General features: G+C 43.0%; 1 protein-coding gene across 1 annotated transcript in view; it reads left to right on the top strand.

Annotated features, from left to right (window-relative positions):
- PLEKHG4 (pleckstrin homology and RhoGEF domain containing G4) overlaps positions 1 to 23839 on the top strand; it is a 3374045-nt gene that overhangs the window by 2776940 nt on the left and 573266 nt on the right. Inside the window, exon 16 of the mRNA XM_044079537.1 lies at positions 16014 to 16103. Coding sequence (XP_043935472.1) covers positions 16014 to 16103 — 90 coding nt within the window. The remainder of the gene's footprint in view (positions 1 to 16013; positions 16104 to 23839) is intronic.

The following is a 23839-nucleotide window of genomic DNA, read 5'->3' as shown; positions in this document are numbered from 1 at the left end:
CATTTCTAGTTGTCGGTTTTGTGCTAGATTTAACCAACGCACTATTAAGCGTCGGTACGATTTTGCATTAAGCTATTTTGGGCGAAGATTTAATTATACAATGTCGTCGGATAGCCATTCGACTACCGGAGTTCACAAAATACACAAAGAAAAAGAAAAAGACAGGCAACCAAGGTCCAAAACCGACGACGAAGCTTCAACTAAGCAAGTCACCGGTTCTCAGTGAGGCGCTTTCGTAGCCCCTGATGCCCGCTACTTTAGAGTCGAAGGCCGCTACCGACTCCCACGTGGAGTCGGCCAGGCCACTGGAAACTCAAGGTATTGGAGCCTCGGAGATTCTTCCCTCAGATGGGTCCGGAGCCACTGAGCAGGCATTGGCTTCTGAGGGTGTATTCAGACCTAAACAATTATATATTAAACCGACTTCAAATGCAAAGACTAAAACACCTTTAAAGGCAAAGAAACAAGTTCACCAGCCACATGGACAGGCCTCCATGCCCAAAAAACAGATGCTCAAAAAGGCCGAAGACTTAATTACCTTGATCAGGGGTTCCCATCCCCCTCCTGATAAGAGGCCTAGGGAAGAGACACACTATGAATCTTCAAATCAGGTTTCTATTTCTTCTGATTCCTCCTCTGATCAGGAATATTCTCGGCCCCCTATGAGGATTCTGATGCTGAAGAATCAATTCCTTCAGCTTCTCCTCCTGAGGACTACTCTTTTGGGGAAACCTTGCATACCATGAGGGAGCACTTCCACTGGGAGAGCCAAGATGTTTCAGAATTTAAGAAGAGGCTCAGAGACTTCCTTTTACTACCTCAACACAGGCCTCTAGCTATTCCACCTGTTAGACATTGTAGATGATGTGTTCTCAGAGTCTAGTCTGACCCCTGACTCCTTACCTCCAGCTCCTGTGAAGCCGGACAGATACTACAGGGTCCCTGACTCTCATAAATTCCTTTTCAAAAACCCTACTGCAGACCCAGAAACTATTTCTCAGGGTCCCAAAGGGGTCAAGTCTTCCACTGCAAAAACCCTACCCCCTCTGACAGGGATTCTAGGGCACTGGATAGATGGGGAAAAAAGATTTACACATCTGCTACCTTAGCTATAAGGGCCTTAAATTGCCAGATGTTCTTCGTGTTTCACTGTTGCAGTCGTTACACTTGGGTTATCCTGCTGGCAGGCTACCCTCAGTCGGCCTGAATTCCAAAGTCTAGGTCCGGCGTCGGTTGCTGTCACCTCTTTCCTGACGTCAGTGCGCCAGGGGTATAAAAGATGCAGCCGATGCCATTTTCTTCAGTCTTTCTTGCCACGCGGTGCCCGAAGCATAAGCAGTTTACAAGTGCCGATCGGCCGACTCCTGAGATTTACGTGTTCGAATTTCAGATCCGAAGTCTTCTTCAAAAGCTAAGTACCCCGTTGGGGAAACTTTTTTCTTGCTCCAGACCGATGTCAGAAAAAGTTAATAATTATATTTCTTGTGGGAAGCAAATACCTCATAAGGACTTTCATTCTTACTGTATTCCTTGCCTAGGCCCTGACCACGACTTTGCTTGTTGTCGGTTTTGTGCTAGATTTAACCAACGCACTATTAAGCATCGGTACAATTTTGCATTACACTGTTTTGGCAGAAGATTTAATTATACGATGTCGTCGGATAGCCATCTGACTACCGGAATTCACAAGAAACGCAAAGAAAAAGATAAGCATCTGAGGTCCAAACCCGACGACGAAGCTTCTTCTAAGCCAGTCGCCGGTTCGCCGGTTCTCAGTGAGGCACCTTTGTAGCACCTGACGCCCGCTACTTTAGACCCGCAGGCCGCTACCGACTCCCACGTGGAGTCGACTAGGCCGCTGGAAGCTCAAGGTATTGGACCTTCGGAGACTATTCCCTCAGATGGGTCCAAAGCTGCTGAGCAGGCATTGGCTTCTGAGGGTGTTTTCAGACCTACTCAATTATACATTAAAACGACTTCAGCTTCAAAGGCAAAGGCACCTTTAAAGACAAAGAAACAAGTATAACAGCCTCATGGACAGGCCTCCATGCCCAAAAAACAGATGCTCAAAATGGCCGAAGACCTAATTACTTTGATCAGGGGTTCCCATCCTCCACCTGCTAAAAGGCCTAGGCAAGAGACAGAATATGAATATTCAGATCAGGTTTCCATTTAATCTGATTCCTCTTCTGATCAGGAATACTCTCTTCCTCCCTATGAGGATTCTGATGCTGAAGAATCTATCCCTTCAGCCTCTCCTCCTGAGGATTACTCTTTTGGGGAAACTTTGCATACCATGAGGGAGCATTTTCACTGGGAGAGCCAAGATTTTTCAGAATCTAAGAAAAGGCTCAGAGACTTCCATTTACTACCACAACACAGGCTCCTAGCTATTCCACCTGTGTTAGACATTGTAGATGATGTATTTTTAAAGTCCAGTCTGACCCCTGACTCCTTACCTCCAGCTCCTGTTAAGCCAGACAGGTACTACACGGTTCCTGACTCTCATAAATTCCTTTTCAAAAACCCTGCTGCTGACCCAGAAACAATCTCTCAGGGTCCCAAAGGGGTCAAGGCTTCTTCTGCAAAAAACCCTACCCCCTCAGACCGGGATTCTAGGGCTTTGAACAGATGGGGAAAAAGATTTACACTTCTGCTACCTTGGCTATAAGAGATTTAAATTGTCAGTTTCATATGCTCAAATATCAGCAATATATTATGTCACTGCTTAAACAGAAAATGTTGATAAATTCTGAATATGCAGAAAACAAAGAAATGCAGGATTTATTGCATGCAGCTGAACAAGTTGGAAAACATACTTTGCAATGTGGTTTTGATTCTTTGGAGGCCTCCTGCAGGACCGCTGTTACGGGTTCTGTAATCAGGAGGCATGCTTGGTTAAAGGAACAAAATCTGCCTGATCATGTCAAAGCAAAATGATTAGATGCTCCATTACAGCATGATACCTTGTTTGGTGATAAAGCAGAAGAGGTGTTAAAGAAAATGGAGGACAAAGCTAAATCTATGCAAACGGTTAAGGATTTCTTACAGGTACAGCCACCTAGATTTAGCAGGCACTGGCCTACAAAGAATTGGTCCTTTCCAGTGTCAGACAGACCACAAAGGGGCAGATACAGACGCCCAAGAGGCAGATCCCAGCCCCAAGGTTCATACAGGTCTAAACAATGGGTGCTTCTACCTCCAAAAGTGGAGAAGGCAAATCACAACCATACAGGAAACAGTCCAAATGACTTCCCCCTACCTGCACCAAGCATTTATCTTCTGGCAGCACCTTTAGGGGGAAAACTAGCACTTTTTTCTCAAAATTTTCGCATAATAACCCAGGACAAATGGGTCCTAGACATAGTGTCACAAGGCTACAAGTTTCACTTCCATACCCTGCCAAGGACAAACGGTTAGCCAGACCTGCCAAAACATCAATGGGCAGAGGCACAAAAGCAAGTCTCATCCCTCATGGACATGAGGGCCATTCAACAAGTACCAGAGCAAGGGCAGGGACAAGGATTTTATTCAAGACTTTTCTTGGTCCCAAGAAAGGACAAGACCTGGAGATCAGTACTGGACCTATCTATTCTAAACACATTTCTGGGTGTACCAAAATTCAAAATGTTGACTCTACAGCAGCTTCTGCCCATGCTGGGCAAGAAGGCTTGGCTTGTGACTTTAGACCTAAAAGAGGCATACCTGCATGTCCCAATCAGACAAATATTTTTTATTTATTTATTTGCAGTTGGTTAACCAGGATAGTCCATTGGGCCAAAATAACCATTTTTCAATGGAGTCCTGGGGAGAAAAGCTCCAACACAGATTACACAAAGATTACAGAGATTTACATTTCAAACAATTTCTGATTACAAGACATAACAAAATACTGAGGTTACAATCAAAAATACCAAAAAACAAAATTATTATTTTTTTTTTATGGAGTGCATTGTTTACGTAGGATTAGGAAGTGAGTAGATAGATGCAGAAGGCTTTTAGATTGGTAGGTATTATTAAGAAATTGATTACTAGCTTCAATAAAGAATGTATGAGATGGAAGACTGTAGAAAGTGGAGAATGATTATGTGGGGTGGGAGCAGGAGCATTCCCATGTGGATGTTAGGTGGGAGTGTAGTGATTTTTTAAAGGTAGGAAGGCTAGTGATGTACCAATGGAGGGAGGGAGGGAGTTCCATAGGCTTGCTAGGGAAAAGGACAGGTGGTTTTGTCCTGGGAACGAAGGGGTCTGTATTGATTAGTAGATCTGAGAAGTCTTTGTGTGTGGTGTATTTTAAAGGTAGTGGACAGGGAGGGACAGAGGGATGGCTGAAAAATGAGTTTGTGTGCATAGGTGAGCTGAGTATAGGAGAGGTAGTTGGGAAGTTCAAGCCAATTTAGTTTGTGGAGTGGTGCACAGTGATGGGTTGAAGAGTTGTTGCTAGTGGCGAATCTGGCTATTTTATTATAACAAGTGGATAGTTTTGTTTTGAGAGATGATTGTAGGTTTGTTAAAAGAGGGGCACCGTAGAGAAGGGAGGGTAGGAGAAATGTGGTAGAGAGAGTGAGCTTGGTAGCTGTGGTGAGGTATCGCTTGTGTCCGTAGAGCAGGCCAAGTTTTTGGTGTTTTTTTTTTAATGTTTAGTAGTAGATGGGAATCGAATTTAAGCTTGTCATCGATTTGAACTCCTAATAGTTTGGTTTCATGCAGAAGATACCTCAGATTCAAAGCTGGCTCAATGTACTACCAATTCTCTGCACTGCCCTTTGGCTTATCTACTGCGTCCAGGGTCTTCACAAAGTGCCTTGCATCAGTAATTGCATTCTGCAGACAAAGAGGAATACAAATATATCCTTACTTGGACGACTGCCTCATTCAAGCAAAGGACAAGGACATTCTACTACAGCATCTTGCGTTTGTAAAGAGATTTCTAACAGGCCTAGGGTACACAGTCAATGAAAAGAAATCAAAACTAGTACCCTCTCAAGAGATAATATTCCTGGGTGCAAGCTTAAATACATCTGCCCAGATGGCTTATCTCACGCCAGACAAACAAAGGCAACTGTCTACCTATTTCAACCTGTTGGCAACAAAGGCCCAGTTATCTGCAAGAAAAATTCTGCAGGCTTTGGGCTTTATGGCATCCTGCATTCTACTAATTCCATATGCGAGACTGCATATGAGGAAACTTCAATGGTACCTAAAAAGTGTTTGGAATCAACATTGCCACAGTCTGGAAACAATAATTACCCTCATTCCCTGTCTGCAACAGGAGTTTCGATGGTGGGTGAAGGCTTGTCACCACAACAAGGGGTAGCCATTCACTTTACCCCCAGCTAGGCAAACATTAACAATGGATGCATCAGATTATGCCTTGGGGGCCCACATGGCAGGAAGGTGTATTCAATGCACATGGTCCACAAACCAAATGCATCTACATATCAATCAAAAAGAGATGCTAGCTGTTCAGAATGCCCTGACAGCCTTCAAGGACCTACTTCATCCGGGACAACTACTGATAAAGACAGACAATACCACGGCCATGTGGTATATAAACAAGCAGGGAGGCACTCATTCTTCCCCCCTTTGCAGACTAGCCATGACTTTGTGGGACAAAGCATTGACTTACCAAGTACACCTGCAGGCACAATTCCTGCCAGGAAAGATAAATACTCTGGCAGATGAACTAAGCAGAAACCTCATGGACCCTCACAAGTGGAAATTGGATCCACAAGTCTTCAGCATGATAACCAGGAAATGGGGATGCCCATAGATAGATCTATTTGCCTCTCCTCACAACTACCAACTAAGAAGATTCTGCACAAGGACTTATCACAGACAAGCATGGAAAGTGGACGCCCTATATTTCAGCTGGAAAAACTTAGCAGTATATGCCTTTCCTCCACTGCCTATCCTCCCCAAGGTACTCCTAAAGGTCAGACGAGAAGCCAAAAATAATACTGATTGCCCCAGACTGGCCCCGCCAGTACTGGTATCCAATTCTAAGGAACTTGTCTCAATGCCCTGCTTGGACCTTGCCTCAAATACCGCATCTACTATCCCAACAAGACAATCAAATCCTGCACAGCCATAAATTTGGCAGCATGTCGGATAATGTAGTCATACAAAACGCGCCCCCTCACTAAAGCTGTGATGGATGTCATTTTGGAGGCCAGAAGGAAAATGGAAGAGATTCTGTGCTTGGAACCAGGCACAAGGAATTGACATAGCTGTACCAAATATTCCTCAGATTTTGCAATACTTAACTGAGATGCTGGATAAAGGCCTATCCTTTTCATCAATTAAAATTCATGCCTCTGCCATTTCGGCTCATTGCAATACAGCGCCACTGATCTTTTCTCATCCTTTGTTAAGGCAGTACCTCAGAGGAGCCAAAAACTTAAGCCCTCCAAGGAGATCACCAATACCTGCATGGGACCTCAATTATGTCTTGGCAAAACTCACCCTGCCTCCTTTTGAGCCAGCCGCTACAGCTGATATAAAGTTTTTATCTTGGAAAACAGCTCTGCTCCAACAATAACTTCTGCAAGGCGAGAATCAGAGCTACAGGCACTCATGGCTGTGGAACCTTTTATCATTTTTTATCCAGACAGGGTTTCTCTGAGGACAAACCCGACATTCATGTCTAAGGTAGTCTCCATTGTTGCCCTTAACCAAGCTATTCATCTGCCTACTTTCTATCCAATCCCACAGAATAAGGGGGAGAGAATTCTGCATTCTTTGGACATACACAGACAACTACGATTCTACTTGAACAAAACCAAAGCTTTCAGAAAGACGGAGCAACTACTAGTGGCATATGCTGCAGGATCACAAGGAAAGGCTATCTCAAAGCAGACTATTTCTAAGTGGATAGGCCACTGCATTCATTTCTGCTATTCACAACATGGCAAGCCAGTGCCTAAGGGCATTAGGCCACATTTAACTAGAGCAGCAGCCACTTCAGCAGCCTTCCTCAGGGGAGTACCAACCAAAGACATTTTAGAGGCTGCTACCTGGAATTCAGTGCACACATTTACAAAGCACTATCATTTACCACTCTACTCTAAATCCAGGGCAGGCTTTGGCACTGCAGTTCTGCAGGGCCTCATAGCCGCTCCTAATGTTATATTGGCTCCAGCCTCTCAGCCATAGCTTTGGGATTCAACCCAAGTGTAATGACTGCAACAGTGAAACAAGAAGAACATAGTACAGTTGTGTACACTTACCATACATGTAGATGTTCGAGTGTATTCACTGTTGCAGTCCAGGTTACCCTCCCACCATCCCCCATTTCTTTGCTGGAACTTATCTGCACTTCTCTAATCTATACAACCTATGTGGTGTATTTGCTTGTAGATGAAGGTATAATATATTTTGGTGCATGCATGTTTTATTGGCATATTTTTTTTTAGCCTACCTTTTGGGGGCGCTTGACATCTGGCGCAAGAAAAACTGAAGAAAATGGCATCGGCTGCATCTTTTATACCCCTGGCGCACTGACGTCAGGGAGGAGGCGACAGCAACCGACGCCGGACCTAGACTTTGGAATTCAGGCCGACTGGGGGTAGCCTGCCAGCAGGATAACCCAAGTGTAATGACTGCAACAGTGAATACACTCGAACATTTACATTTATGGTAAGTGTACACAACTGTACTTTTCATATGCTCAAATATCAGCAATATATCATGACACTGCTTAAACAGAAAATGATGGTAAATTCTGAATGTGCAGAAAACAAAGAAATGCAGGATTTATTGCATGCAGCTGAACAAGTTGGAAAGCATACTTTCAATGTGGTTTTGATTCTCTGGAAGCCTCCTGCAGGGCCGCTGTTACGGGTTTTGTCATTAGGAGGCATGTTTGGTTAAAGGAACAAAATCTGCCTTATGATGTTAAAGCAAAATTATTAGATGCTCCATTGCAACATGATACCTTGTTTAGAGTTAAGGCAGAAGAGCTGTTAAAGAAAATGGAGGACAAAGCTAAATCTATGCAAACGGTCAAGGATTTTTTACAGGTACAGCCACCTAGATTTAGCAGACACTGGCCTACAAAGAATTGGTCCTTTCCAGTCTCAGACAGACCTCAAAGGGGCAGATCCAGACGCCCTAGAGGCAGATCACAGCCGCAAGGTTCCTACAGGTCTAAGCAATGGGGTGCTTCTACCTCCAAAGGTGGAGAAGACAAATCACAACCATACAGGAAACAGTCCCAATGACTTCCCCCTGCCTGCAGCAATCACTTATCTTCTGGCAGCACCCTTAGGGGGAAAACTAGCACTTTTTCTCAAATTGGCACATTATAACCCAGGACAAATGGGTTCTAGACATAGTGTCACAAGGCTACAAGTTTCATTTCCATACCCTGCCAAGGGCAAACGGTTGGCCAGATCTGCCAAAAAAATCAATGTGCAGAGGCTCAAAAACAAGTCGCAGCTCTCATGGACATGAGGGCTATTCAACAAGTACCACAGCAAGAGCAGGGACAAGGATTTTGCTCAAGACTGTACTTGGTACCCAGAGAGGACAAAGCATGGAGACCAATACTGGACCTATCTACTGTAAACACTTTCCTGGATATACCAAAATTCAAGATGTTGACCTTGCAGCAGCTTCTGCCTATGCTGGGCAGAAAGGCTTGGCTCGTGACTTTAGACCTAAAAGAGGCATACCTGCATGTCTCAATCAGACAATCATGCAGAAGATACCTCAGATTCAGGGCTGGCTCAAAGCATTACCAATTCTTTGCACTGCCCTTTGGCTTATCTACTGTGCCCAGGGTCTTCACAAAGTGCCTGGCACCAGTAATTGCTTACTGCAGACAAAGAGGAATGCAAATATATCCTTACTTGGACGACTGTCTCATACAAGCAGAGAACAAGGACATTCTACTACAGCATCTGACGTTTGTGAAAAGACTTTTAACATGCCTAGGGTACACAGTCAACAAAAAGAAATCAAAACTAGTACCCTCTCAAGAGATAATATTCCTGGGTGCAAGTTTAAATACAACTGCCCATCTCACTCCAGACAGACAAAGGCAACTGACTACATATTTCAAGGAAATGGCAACAAAGGCCCAGTTATCTGCAAGAACAATTCTGCAGACTTTGGGCTTCATGGCATCCTGCATCTTACTAATTCCATATGCAAGACTGCATATGAGGAAAATTCAATGGTACCTAAAAAGTATCTGGACACAACATTGCTACATGCTGGAAACAATGATTACTGTAATTCCCTGCCTACAACAGGAGTTTTGATGGTTGGCAAAGGCTTGTCACCAAAACAAGGGACAGCCATTCTCACTACCCCAGCCAGGCAGAGCCTAACGACAGATGCATCAGATTATGCCTGGGGGGCACACATGGTAGGAAGAGGCATTCAGGGCACCTGGTCCACAAACCAAAAGCATCTACATATCAATCAGAAAGAGATGCTAGCTGTTCAAAATGCCCTGACAGCCTTCAAGGACCTACGTTATCTGGGACAACTACTGATAAAGACAGACAACACCACGGTCATGTGGTACATAAACAAGCAGGGGGGGCACTCATTCTTACCCCCTTTGCAGACTAGCCATGGCTTTATGGGACACAGCATTGACTTACCAAGTTCATCTGCAGGCACAATTCCTGCCAGAAAAGGAAAATACTCTGGCAGACGAACTAAGCAGAAACCTCATGGATCCCCACGAGTGGCACCTGGATCCACAGGTCTTCAGCATGATAACAAAGAAATGGGTACGCCCGGACATAGATCTATTTGCTTCCCCTCACAACAATCAACTAAAAAGATTCTGCACAAGGACATATCACAGACAAGCTTGGAAAGTGGACGCCTTATCTTCCAACTGGACAAACCTATCAATATATGCCTTTCCTCCACTGCCTCTCCTCCCCAAGGTACTCCTAAAGGTCAGACAGGAGAAACCAAAAATTATTCTGATTGCCCCAGACTGGCCACGCCAGTACTGGTATCCAAGCTTAAGGAACTTGTCCCAATGCCCAGCCTGGACCTTACCTCAAATACCTCATCTACTGTCCCAGCTAAACAATCAGATTCTGCACAGCCAACTCAGGACCCTAAACCTGGCAGCATGGCGGATAATGTAGCCATACAAACCACACCTCTCAGTAAAGCTGTGATGGATGTCTTTTAGAAGCCAGAAGGCCTAGTACTAGAAAATCCTATGCTGGGAAATGGAAGAGATTTTGTGCTTGGAACCAAGCTCAAGGAACTGATACAGCTGTCCCAAATATTCCTCAGATTTTGCAATACTTAACTGAGATGCTGGACAAAGGCCTATCTTTTTCATCAATTAAAATCCATGCCTCTGCCATTTCGGCTCATTACAATACAGAGCCACCACTCTTTCCTCATCCTTTATTAAGGCAGTACCTCAGAGGAGCCAAAAACTTAAGGCCTCCAAGGAGAACACCAATACCTGCATGGGACCTCAATTATGTCTTGGAAAAACTCACCTTACCTCCTTTTCAGCCAGCTGCTACTGCGGATATAAAGTTCTTATCTTGGAAAACAGCTTTGCTCCTAGCAATAACTTCTGCAAGACGAGTTTCAGAGCTACATGCTCTCATGGCTGTGGAACCCTTTATCATTTTTTATCCAGACAGGGTCTCTCTGAGAACAAACCCTACATTTATGCCTAAGGTAGTATCCAGTGTAGCCCTTAACCAAACTATTCTTTTGCCAGCTTTTTATCCAAATCCACAGAACAAGAGGGAGAAAATTCTGCATTCTTTGGACGTGCACAGACAACTTAGATTGTACTTGGACAAAACTAAAGTTTTCAGAAAGACAGAACAATTACTAGTGGCATATGCCACAGCATCACAAGGAAAGGCTATCTCCAAGCAGACTATTTCAAAGTAGATAGGTCACTGAGAACAAAGTTAAAAACGCCAAAAACCAAGAACAACAAATTCCAGGATGGTTGAACGGAAGCAATGATTCCAATGCTGTTGCAGAAAAGACCAAGTTTATTCCACTCCAAAACACGAACCACAAAGTATAACACAAGCGCTTTCACTCAGATCCTACCGAGCTTTATCAAGTGACAATGAAGATAGCAAAAATAATGCTTTTTATATGCATTCGCTTAATTGCGAGTTGATTCATTAAATATTTAAATGATTTCTTAAAGTTACAATGTTTCATAATTACTTACAAGTATTTGATTAAAAGTCTGAGCATTATTTCATACATTGTGTCCTGATAACCTACAGTGTTGTGTTGTTTAGAATTAAGGTAGTAATTTTTGTTTCTTTAAACAATATAAACTTATGCAATACATTTAATTACATCATATCCAAATCTAGATCAGTGCAACATGTTAAAATTGTTCTTTCTGTACACAATCATCTTGGAGAGTAAAAGGAAGGGGGAAAGAAAGGGGGGGGGGAAGGAAGGGAGGGGGGAAAGAATATCAGGATAAAGGGAAACAAATTGTATTAGGTGTCATATAAAATAAACCACATAAAGTTTACAATTCATCAATCAGCCAATACATAGTAAAAATTTTTTTTGTATAGCAGCAAAACATGAATGAATATATAATAAATATACTAAAAAGGAACATTTACCTAAAAACTGTTTTAAAATATGTTAAAATTTAATTTTAGGGAATGAATCAATAAATGTAGGAATCTTCCTATACTGCATACTAAAGTTTAGCTCTCCTTAATTTTAAAACTGAGCTTATACTTAAAGTATCATTTAAACCTGGGGTTTTGTTCGCATCTAATCTCAGTTGCCAGGTTAATTCTTTGGATTCCAAAATAGCTTCCCAGTCTCCACCCCTTTCATTCTGTAACACTTGTTCAAGAATTATAAATTTGAGTTTGTAATTTGGACAATTTAATGAGTGCTTGTAAAAGGCATTGTTTTCCTTCTTTTTCTCTATGTCGTAAGAGTGTTCATATAATCTTTTCCTGAACTCTCTCTCCGTCTTTCCAATATAGAAACTATTGCACGTGGTGCATAGTCCTAAATACACTACTCCTTTTGTGCTACAAGTGTAATGTCCCTGTGACTTGATGTCAAAATTTCTTGCCTTCAAGAATAAATGGGAGTCATGAATTACCATATAACATTGTTTACAAGCCCCACATTTGTAAGTTCCTTTTTTGGCACCATTTCTATTGGCTTGCAGTTGTGGTCTTCTCTCAAATATTTCTTTGAGGTTGGGGCCTTTCTTTCTGATAAATTGTGGTTTGTTTTCCAGTATAGAGTTAAAATCATCGTGTATTTTTAAAATAGACCAATGTTTCAGTATAGACTGTTCTATCCCAATGTTGTCATTGGAAAAAGTGTATGCAAAACCACAACCTATTTCTGTATTTTCTTTCCTCATTAAATCTTGCATTGAGTTTGTGAGGCCAACACCTATTAGGGGTTTGTAAGAACTACTTCTTAGGTTGATGACTTCCTGTGTAAGGGTGGATAGTAGGTCTAATGGATATCCACGCTTCAAAAACATACTATGCAGTTTGGTGATTTCATCCTCAAAATCATCTTTTTTACTACACATTCTACTGGCCCTAATCAATTGTCCTTTTACAATCCCTTTTTTCTGGTAAAAGGGGTGTTGGCTGGTAAAATGTAGTAAAGAATTCGAAAAAGTTGGCTTCCGAAAAATTTTGGAATGAAACTGTTTTGTATTTTCATCCTTGTAGATAGTAACATCCAAATAATTTAAATTTGTTTCACTTACAACATGAGTGAAATGAAGAAAACCGGTTGTGGAATTAATGTAATCTAAAAACCAATACAATTCATTTCTAGTTCCTTGCCATAGTATACATATATCATCTAAAAACCGGCGATAAAACGTAATGTGACTTGCCCACTCTTGCTGGAAGATATATTTACTTTCCCACATATGAAGCACTGCATTGGCGTAAATCGTGGCACAGGGGGTCCCCATAGCCACCCCTCTTTTTTGCTTGAAAATTTCGCCATTGAAAAATATAAAATTATTTTCCAAAATTGTTGACATAAATTTTACTAGTAGGTTTTTAAAAGTATTGCTGAGGTTTGTTTCATTATTAAGAAAATCATTAAACCATTCTAGCCCAGTTTGGTGTGGAATGCTGGGAAAAAGATCTTTTATATCAATGGTCACCATTAAGATTTCTTGGGTGTAAACATTAGTAGGAAAAGTTTTTAAAAATTCCCAAGAGTCTTTGCACACATATATTAATTTCTCATTGTATTGTTTCAAAATGAAGTCAATAAATTTGCCAAAAGGCTCAGTAATCCCCCCTGCACCTGCTACAATTGGTCTGAACACCACAGGGTTGATTCCTTTGTGGATTTTTGGGATACCAAATAGAATAGGAATCTTTGGTTTTTGAACAAATAAATAGTTGTAAAGATTTTCATTTATAGCTCCTTGCAAGAGGTCATCCGACAACATGTATTTTATTTTGGCTAACGCTATATTGTATTCATTTCTAGACATTAATGTGTACTGTTCTTCATCTTGTAAAAGTGCATGCATGTGGGCTTCATAATTTGAGTCGTACATCAACACCATTCCTCCCCCCTTATCAGGTTTCATAATTCTGATTTTTTCATTTTTCAACATATTTATAAAACTCATTTCTTCATTACTTATATTCTGCTTAATTAATTTGTGGTCGTAGCTACAAATTGATCTTAGTTCTTGTTCCACTAGTTCTTCGAATACCCTTAAGGTGGGGTGTGTCGGTGGGTTGAATGTACTTTTTCTTGCTAACACTTTTTTTAAATTAGTCCTCCCTTTGAAAATTTGGTTAATATTCATGTTCCTGATGAATAGCTTAAATTCTACAAGTAAGGATGCTATATTAGCTTTTTTGCTGGGAACAAATTGAAGACCCTTAGAAAAGATGTTAAATGCTGTGTCTTCTATCACCACTTCTGTGTAGTTATAAATGGTGAAATCATCTTTTTTACAAATTAAACATTCACCCTCTTTGACCCTGTTAATGTTACCTATCGATTGTGTGTTGACGTGACATGGTGTCTCCAAACTTAATAATCCCTGTTGTTCCAGGTTCTCGATTGTCTGCACTGTTTCTGTCCCCACCCCCCGGTTCTCCCGGGGTGCTGGTGAAAATCCTGGTTGTTTAACCTTCTTCCTTTTTCTGCTAATCTTTCACTACGCCAGGGGGGTTCCTGTTCATTATTGACTTCAAAGAATACTTCCTCGCCTTCATTATTATTGTCTACATCTAATCTGTCATTGGTTCTAAATCTAGTGGGGTTAGGGTAGGCAATACCTTCGCTATAGTCGTGCAAATCTCTTTCAAGCTTTTTTATTTTCCTGTTCATTACCTTTTCGCAAAATAGGTCAACCTCATGAAACAGTTTATCATAATCATGTTTAAACATACTAAATGTGTTTTCTGATGTTATAGCCTGATTCATCATGTTTAAATCATTGTTTAAAACTTTTGCTTTAACTTCATATTCTTCAATCATTACTTTTAAAACCTCCAGCCCTGCTTTATCAAATATGTCACACAGTTTATCATAATACGAAGTATTTTTCTTTACATGGTTAGGAAATTTATAGAAGCGTAACCCCTTGGGGATACGCTTGACCTTGATGCATTCTTTTAGGTAGTCTATTTCAAGTTGGTTACTTTTCAAGGAGTACAATTTGTTTTTGAATTCATTGAAGTCCGACTCAGATGTGGACATAGTATTGTTAGTTACAGTACCTTTTTTAAAAGTAAACGGTTGCTTAGCCCAGAGAGGTCCTAGATAGGTCACTGCATTTGTTTCTGCTACTCACAGCATGGCAAACCAGTGCCTAAAGGCATTAGGCCATATTCAGCCAGAGCTGCAGCCACTTCAGCAGCCTTTCTCAGGGGAGTACCAACCAAAGACATTTTAGAGGCTGCTACTTGGAGTTCAGTGCATACCTTCACAAAACATTGCAATCTGCCTCTTTACTCTAAATCTAGGGCAGGCTTTGCCACTGCAGTTCTGCAGGGCCTCATAGCAGCTCCTAATGCTGTTTAGCTCCAGCCCCCCCAACCATAGCTTTGGGACTCAATCCAAATGTAATGACTGCAACAGTGAAACACGAAGAGCATAGTACAGTTAATGTACACTTACCATAAATGTAGATGTTCGAGTGTATTCACTGTTGCAGTCCAGGTTACCCACCCACCATCCCCCTTATTTTGGCTGGAACTTATCTTTACTTCTCTAATCTATACAACCTAGGTGGTGTATTTGCTTATAGATGAAGGTAAAGCTTATTTTGGTGCATGTATGTTTTATTTACATATTTTTAGCCTACCCTTTTGGGGGCACCTGACATTTAGGGCAAGAAAAACTGAAGAAAATGGCATTGGCTGCATCTTTTATACCCCTGACGACCTGACATCAGGGAAGAGGCGACAGCAACTGACTCAGGACCCAAGACTTTGGAATTCTGGCTGACTGAGGGCAACCTGCCAGCAGGATAACCCAAATGTAATGACTGCAACAGTGAATACACTTGAACATCTACATTTATGGTAAGTGTACACAACTGTACTTTTCCTGGATATAGTGTCAGACAGTGATCTAGAAAGCACACAACATTGGGCAGAGCAGTTGTCCTTGTGCTGTTTCTTGAGTGAAACCTTTTTTTTTGGGGGGGGGGGGTCTTGGCTCTGACTTTTGGTTATTCCCTCTCTGAAAGCTGCACTGACCCTCCACCACCGTGCAAGACATGTTAGGCTGGCCACCCATTTAGAGAAGAATTATGTTATTTAGTAAAAAGTCTAACTCAAACTGTTACCTTTCAGGAGAGACTTTAGGTCACTGTTTACAATTAAACTGCATACATGAATGGGTTCAGTCATCAACATCGTGAGTGCACCAGAAAGTTTACTTTATTTATTCTGTTTATCTTCTTCTTGTATTAAACTCTGTAAAATGCGCATGTTTATATATGGCATATGTGAACTGCCTACTTTTAATCTTCATTTATTTTGTGTTTTCCACAGACAGATCAATTTGGGATGTATGCTTTGTACATTAAGAATAAGCCAAAGTCTGATGCATTGTTAAGCAACCACGGAAATACATTCTTTAAGGTAAGTGTTAGTTCACCAAGTTAATATTTTGATGATACTGTCATATTTTCTTTTTGGTGCCAAGCACTTTGCTTGAACAGCATTTGAGAATCGGTTGCAGTATTTGGAAAGTGAATATCTCTATGCATTAGAAATAGCTTTTTAAACATCAAGTCATCACCTTTCAATTTGCAACCCAAGTTCACATACATTACTGTGAAAAAAAATAATAGGATTTCCCATTATGTTTAACGATTTTCATTTATTCCATCATTACATAGATTGCTCAATCCCTTCTGTTAAACCTCCTCCTCCTCCTGAGCATTATTCTGCATGTGTTGTTCCCACAAATTCCAATTATGTCTATGAAATGTAATCTTTCAATCACAAGTTGTTGTCTTCATTTGATCTTCAACCTGTGGGTTACCGGATCCGTCTCGGCCGCATATCGAGCATCTGATCCGAGCTCAAAGCTCCTCCCATTACCCATAATGCCCCTGTCTCCTTCCTCCCTTCAGATCTCATTTGCCGTGCTCTAGTCTGCATCGCTGTCCATGCTCTCTGCTAAAATGTTGGGTTAGTGAACTTCTTTCTATTTTTATCTATATTTTCCCCTTTCTTGATGTTCTACATGTTTCACTGTTGCAGTCATTACATTTGGGTAATCTGCTGGCACGTTGCCGTCAGTCGGCCTGATTAACAAAGTCTTGGGTCCTGCATCAGTTGCTGTCCCTTCTTCCATGACGTCAGGTCGTCAGGGGTATAAAACATGCAGCCGATGCCATTACATCAGTCTTTCTTGCCGCGCGGTGCCCGAAGCAGAAGCAGTTCGCGAGTGCCGGTCGTCCGACTCCTGAAATTTTCGTTTTCGAGTTTCAGAACCGAAGTCTTCAACTAAAAGCTAAGTACCCCGTTGGGGAAACTTTTTTCTTGCTCCTCACCGATGTCAGTAAAAGTTAATAATTGTATTACTTGTGGGAAGCAAATACCTCATAAGGATTTCCATTTGTACTGTATTCCTTGCCTTGGCCCTGACCACGACGTACCTTGCTGTCGGTTTTGTGCTTTATTTAATCAGCACACTGTCCGTCGTCGGTATATTTTTGCTTCTAGATATTTCGGTTCTCGGTTTAATTATCCAGAAATGTCATTGGTTAGCCATCCGACTTCCGGAATACCGTAAAAACGCAAAGAAAAAGACAGAGACAGGCTGTTGAGTTCCAAAACTGCCGATGACGCTTCTCCTAAGCCAGTCGCCAATTCGCAGGCCTCTACTGAGACTCATTTAGAGTCCGGTATGCCGTGAGATACTTCACCTATGAACCCCGCGGATGTCTCTGCCTTGGATGGGTCCGGAGCCGCTGTGCAGGCACCGGCTTCTGAGGGTGTATTCAGGCCTACAGATTTGTATATTAAACCGACACCACCTTCAATTTTAAGGCCAAAATCTCGATCTAGGTCTAAAAAACCAATGCCCAGGCCGCATGTTCAGGCCCCAATGCGTAACAAACAAATTATCAAAATGGCTGAAGATTTAATTTCTCTAATCAGGGGTAGTCAACCGCCCCCCCCCCTTCTAAGAGGCCTAGGGCTGAACTCGACTATGAATCTTCTGAACAGGACTCTGTTTCTTTTGACTCTTCTAATGATCAGGATTTGTCCATAATGAGGACTCTGATGCAGAGGATTCTATTCATTCTGCTTCTCCCCCTGAGGATTTTTCTTTTGGGGAAACTTTACATACTTTAAGGGAGCATTTCCACTGGGAAAGTCAGGATTTCTGTGAATCCAAAAATAGGCTTAGGGATTTCCTTCTTCCTCAGCATAGGCTTTTGGCTATACCTCTTGTACTAGACATTGTTGATGATGTGTTTTCAGAATCCAGTATGGCCCTTGATTCCCTGTCTCCGGCTCCTTGTAAGCCAGACAGATACTACAGGGTTCCTGTTGCGGACCCTGAAACCATTTCACAGGTGCCCAAGGGCATTAAGGCTTCTACTGCTAAAAATCCTACCCCTTCTGATAGAGACTCCAGGGTGCTGGATAGATGGGGTAAAAAGGTTTATACTTTTGCAAACTTGGCAATCCAGGGCTTTAAACTGTCAATTCCATATGCTAAAATATCAACAGCATATCATTGGACTGCTTAAACAGAAAATGATGTTGATTTTTCGCTGTGTGGAAAATAAGGATTTACAGGATTTATTGCATTCAGCTGAACAAGTTGGAAAACATACTTTGCAATGTGGTTTTGATTCTTTGGAGGCCTCTTGCAGGGCTGCTGTTACTGGGTCTGTGCTTAGAATGCATGCTTTCCTTAAGGAGCAATCTCTGCCTGATCATGTTAAAGCAAAATTTTTGGATGCTCCTTTGCAGCAGGACCGTCTGTCTGGCAATAAAGCTGAAGAAGTTTTAAAAAAGATGGAAGATAAAGCTAAATCTATACAAACTGTGAAAGATTTCTTACAAGTACAACCTCCAATATTTAGTAGGCACTGACCTATTAAGAACTGGTCCTTTCCAGTTCCTTCCAGAGCCACTCAAGCCAAACCCAGACATTCCAAAAGCACCAGGTTTCAGTTCCAAGGGACTTTCAGAACTAAGCAATGGGGTGCCTCAGCTTCCAAATCTGGAACAACAAGACACCTCCCTATGGTAAACAGTCTCAATGACTTTCCTTTAAAATTACCAAGCACTTCCCTATTAGCCACCCCTTTGGGGGGAAAACTGGCTCTTCATGCAGAAAGCTGACAACTTATAACCCAGGACAAATGGGTTTTAAATATAGTGTCCCAGGGATACAGATTTCATTTCCACACATTGCCAACTCCAAACGGATGACCAGATCTGCCCCCAAATCAGTGGGCAAAGGCTCAGAAACAAGTACATTCCCTCCTAAACATGGGGGCAGTTCAACTAGTACCAGAAGAGGAAAAGGGACAAGGTTTCTATTCCAGACTTTTCCTGGTACCTAGAAACGACAAATCATGGCGTCCAATTCTGGACCTGCCTGCTCTAAACACCTTTCTGGACATTCCAAAATTCAAGATGGTGACTCTTCACCAGTTACTTCCTATGCTAGGAAAAGATGCCTGGTTGGCAAATCTAGATTTAAAAGAGCCTTGCCTGCATATCCCAGTCTGGGAATCTTGCAGAAGATACCTCCGCTTCAAAGCAGGCTACTTGCATTATAAGCTCTCTGCACTGCCTTTGGCTTATCTACTGCGCCCAGGGTATTTACAAAGTACCTGGTTCCAGTAATTGCATTTTGCAGGCAAAGAAATATTCAAATATATCCATACCTGGACGATTGTCTAATTCACTCAGAAAACAGGTCCATTCTTCTAAAACATCTGGCATTTGTAAAAAGGGTTCTAACTTGTCTAGGGTACACCATAAACGAAAAGAAATCGCAACTAGTACCCTCTCAAAAAATTACATTCCTGGGTGAAAGCTTGAATACAACTGTCCAGATGGCTTTCCTTACGCCAGAAAAGCAAATTCAATTTGGTGACTTACTTCAAACAGGTGGCCACAAAAACCCTGCTATCTGCAAGACAAATACTGCAAGCCTTGGGGTTCATGGCCTCCTGCATTTTTCTAATTCCATATGCAAGACTGCATATGAGGAAACTTCAGTGGTACTTAAAAAGTTTATTGTTACAGCCTGGAAACAATGATTCCTAACATACCTTGCCTGCAACTAGAGTTCCTTTGGTGAGCAGAGGCCTGCCACCAAAACAAGGGACTGCCATTCACACCACCCCCTGCCGCCCAAACCCTAACTACAGATGCATCAGACTATGCATGGGGGGGCTCATCTGGCAGGGAAGTGCATTCAGGGCAAATGGAGCCCAAATCAAATGCACCTACATATCAATCAAAAAGAAATGCTAGCTGTACAGAATGCACTGACAGCCTTCAAGGACTACCTTCATCCAGGACAACTAATGGTAAAGACGGACAACACCACAGTTATGTGATACATGAACAAGCAGGGGGGTACACATTCCTACCCCCTCTGCAGACTAGCCATGGCATGGTGGAGCACGGCCTTGAGCTATCAAGTGCAACTACAAGCTCAATTCCTTCCCAGAAAGCTGAATATTTTGGCAGACGAACTAAGCAGAAATCTCATGGACCCACACAAATGGAAACTGGAACCATGGATTTTCAACATGTTGACATGCAAATGGGGGAGCCCAGACATAGATCATTTTGCCTCACCCCAGAACTACCAGTTGGACAAGTTTTACACAAGAACTCCTTGCAAAAAAAGCCTGGAAAGTGGGTGCTCTGTCCTTCAACTGGGAAAACCTATCAGTCTATGCCTTTCCCCCTCTGCCTCTGCTGTCCAAAGTTCTACTAAAAGTCAAACAGGACAAACCAAAAATGATTTGATTGCTCCAGACTGGCCTCGCCAACACTGGTACCCACTCCTACGCAGTCTGTCACAAATTTCTCCATGGCACCTGCCTCGGACACCTTCCTTACTGTCTCAGCAGAACAACCAAATTCTGCACCCGCAGCTCCAAACATTGAATCTTGCAGCTTGGCTAATCACTTAAATTCCCCCTTAGCATCCCTCAGCAAACCTGTGATGGATGTCATTTTGGAGGCGAGAAGACCTAGTACTAGAAAATCTTATGCTGACAAATTGAAAAGATTCTGTGCCTGGAATCATTCTCAAGGGATGAGCACAGCAGTGCCCAGTTTACCTCAGAATTTGCAATACTTAACTGAGATGCTTCAGAAGGACCTGTCTTTTTCTTCCATAAACATCCATGCCTCAGCCATTTCAGCTCATTACAACACAGAACCCCTCCCCCTCTTCTCTCATCCTCTGCTAAAGCAGTATCTCAGAGGGACCAAAAACTTGAGACCACCCAGGAGAGCTCCAACCCCAGCCTAGGACCTTAAATTTGTATTGGAGAAACTCAGTCTACCTCCTTTTGAGCCAGCTGCAACTGCAGACTTAAAATTTCTTTCCTGGAAAACAGCCTTTCTTTTAGCAATCACTTCGGCTAAAAGGATTTCTGAATTACAGGCCCTTATGGCAGTGGAGCCTTTCATCATCTTTCATGCGTACAGGGCGTCACTCAGGACCAATCCATCCGTCATGCCCAAGGAAGTATCCAGTTTGGCTCTTAATCAGTCCATTCACTTGCCAACTTTCTTTCCCAATCCACAGAACAAGGGGGAGCGGATTCTGCATTCATTGGATGTACATAGAGAACTTAGATTTTACTTGGACAGGACTAAATCTCGAAGAAAATCTGAACAACTGCTGGTAGCATTTGCTGCAGGGGCAGAGGGAAAGGCTATTTCAAAGCAAACCATTTCCAAATGGATAAGCCATTATATTCATTTCTGCTATAAGTACCATGGAAAACCTATCCCCCAGGGGATCAGATCCCATTCCACCAGGGCTGTATCTACTTCTGCAGCCTTTCTCAGAGGTGTTCCTACTAGGGCTATTCTAGAAGATGCTACCTGGAGTTCAATTCATAATTTCACCAAGCACTATCATTTACCATTTTTCTCTAAATCCAGAGCTGGCTTTGCCACTGCTGTTTTGCAGGGCCTTATAGCCAGTCCTAATGCTATATAAATCCATCCACCCAACCATAGCTTTGGGAATCTACCCAAATGTAATGACTGCAACAGTGAAACACGAAGAACATAGCACAGTTGTGTACACTTACCATAAATGTAGATGTTCGAGTGTATTCACTGTTGCAGTCCTGGTTACCCTCCCTCCAGCCCCCTGTTTTTTCCTCTTACTATGCCTCTCCTTCCTTTTATTACACTTAAAAGCCTTCTTGGTGTATTTGCTTTTGTTTGGAGGTATTTTTTTTGTTTTAAATTATTTATGTATATTTTGCTCCCCTTTTGGGGGACACCTGACATCTGGGGCTAGAAAAACTGATGTAATGGCGTTGGCTGTATGTTTTATACCCCTGACGTCATGGAAGAAGGGACAGCAACCAACTCAGGACCCAAGACGTTGTTAATCAGGCCAACTGAGGGCAACTTGCCAGTAGATTACCCAAATGTAATGACTGCAACAGTGAATACACTCTAACATCTACATTTATGGTAAGTGTACACGACTTTTTATCTACCTCCCATTGTGCTCTCTGTGTCTGTGACTACAAAAAAAAAAAAAAAAAACTCTTCTTTCCTGCCTCTCTCATATGTGTGTGTTCCCTGTGTGAATGAGTGTGTTAGGCTGTGTGTTTGAGAGTATGTCTGAACCCCCCAAACCAGGCTTCCGAATGTGCACAGTGTGGCCACAAGCTGTCCCCAGCTGACGGCCACACTCTGCGCATTGAATGTCTTGGGGCAGCCCATCTGAACACCTCCTGTTTCATCTGTGCCAGGTTTAATCCCTGGGCGCTGATGAACAGGAGAAGTAAATTAATTTTGAGAGGCCTACTTCCCCCTCCTACCACTGGGGCACAGGCCTCTTCTGCCCAAGGTTCTACTTCGGTCTTTGCCCTGGCCTCTGAGACTCAAACTCCTGCCAAGAGGTCCGAGATGGAGATAAGTCAGACAAACCTGCCAGGTCTAAGGACAGGGCCAGAAAGCGATCCCCGGATCTAAATTAGGTTGGCTCTGAGGACGGAGTCTCCCCTGCTCATTCCCCTTGGTTCTCTCTGGCGCCGGAGGAGCTTTGGACCTGGTCGCCTACGCAGGCTTCCGCACACCAACCCTCTTGGCCATTGTCAGTGGCCTCCTTTTTTCGCTCCACCCGCAGCTTTTCTGAAGTGGAGATGGATAGAATGATGCGGAAGTTTATCTGCGCCCAGATACATTTGAGAGTTCTCCCTGCCCCCTTTCCCTCCGGAGAAGGGGTCATGCAGTCGGCATTTATCCCTATAGCTCCTTCTCCGATCCGACCTCTGGTTTCAGAGTCCTTGGATCCGATTACACTCAGAGTCGAGGGGTCAGCTCCGATGGTACCTTGTACCTCAACGTTGCGTATGACCCTTGGGCAGGTTGGATCTGACTAGCTCGGATCCGTCTGGCTCTCGGAAGCATAGCCTCGGTGCCGGATCCGAGGGAATGGTGTCAGCTGCGAGCCTTTCAGAGCAGAGCCTTCCCTTTGGTATCTTGGCGACTGGAGGTTCGGCTCCGGCTCCCCCATTGGGTCAGAGGGTTATGGCTTCAACCGTTGTGCCTTCTCAGGAGATCTGTTCCCCTTTGGCTTTCGATGTGGTGTAGAGTCCTCTCCGTTCCATCGAGACCCTTGACAGTCTCGTCTTCAGAGTCCGTCCTGGCTCCCTCTGTTTCTGGTGCGGATCTGGACATTCTACCAGCTCAGGGACAGCCTGCTGGCTCTTTGCCTCAGGCACTCCCTCTTGGGAACAGCAAGACATTAGTGAGGCCTCCCCCAGAGACCCCCATGAGGAGATCTCTCGCAAATGTACATGCAAAAGGAGGCACTCAGACTCCCCTTGGAGTTCCTCATTGAAGACACCGATTTGGAGGAAGGGGAAGGTTCTCCCCATTTAGCCCCGATGTCTCCTTTGGAGACATCAAGGAAATCCTACGCCATCGTGTGGGGTGGTCTGCCGCAAAACCTGACTCGGATGCATCGGTATTCCTGGTGGCATTTGGCGCAGGACCCTCCACTTTCTGGGTGTCCCCTCCTGCAGATCCTTTGGTGGATCTTACTACATCTTGGACGTGGAAGGAACAGGACACGGTGGAGCCCATTTTGAAATGCCCTGACAAGGTTTTGAGTTCCCCTT

This window comes from Protopterus annectens, chromosome 8.part0 (genome assembly GCF_019279795.1).
Source record: "Protopterus annectens isolate FY-2018-M chromosome 8.part0, PAN1.0, whole genome shotgun sequence".
NCBI lineage: Eukaryota > Metazoa > Chordata > Ceratodontiformes > Protopteridae > Protopterus > Protopterus annectens.
Note: the sequence above shows the minus strand (reverse complement) of the source record. Positions and strands in the feature narration are given on the sequence as shown.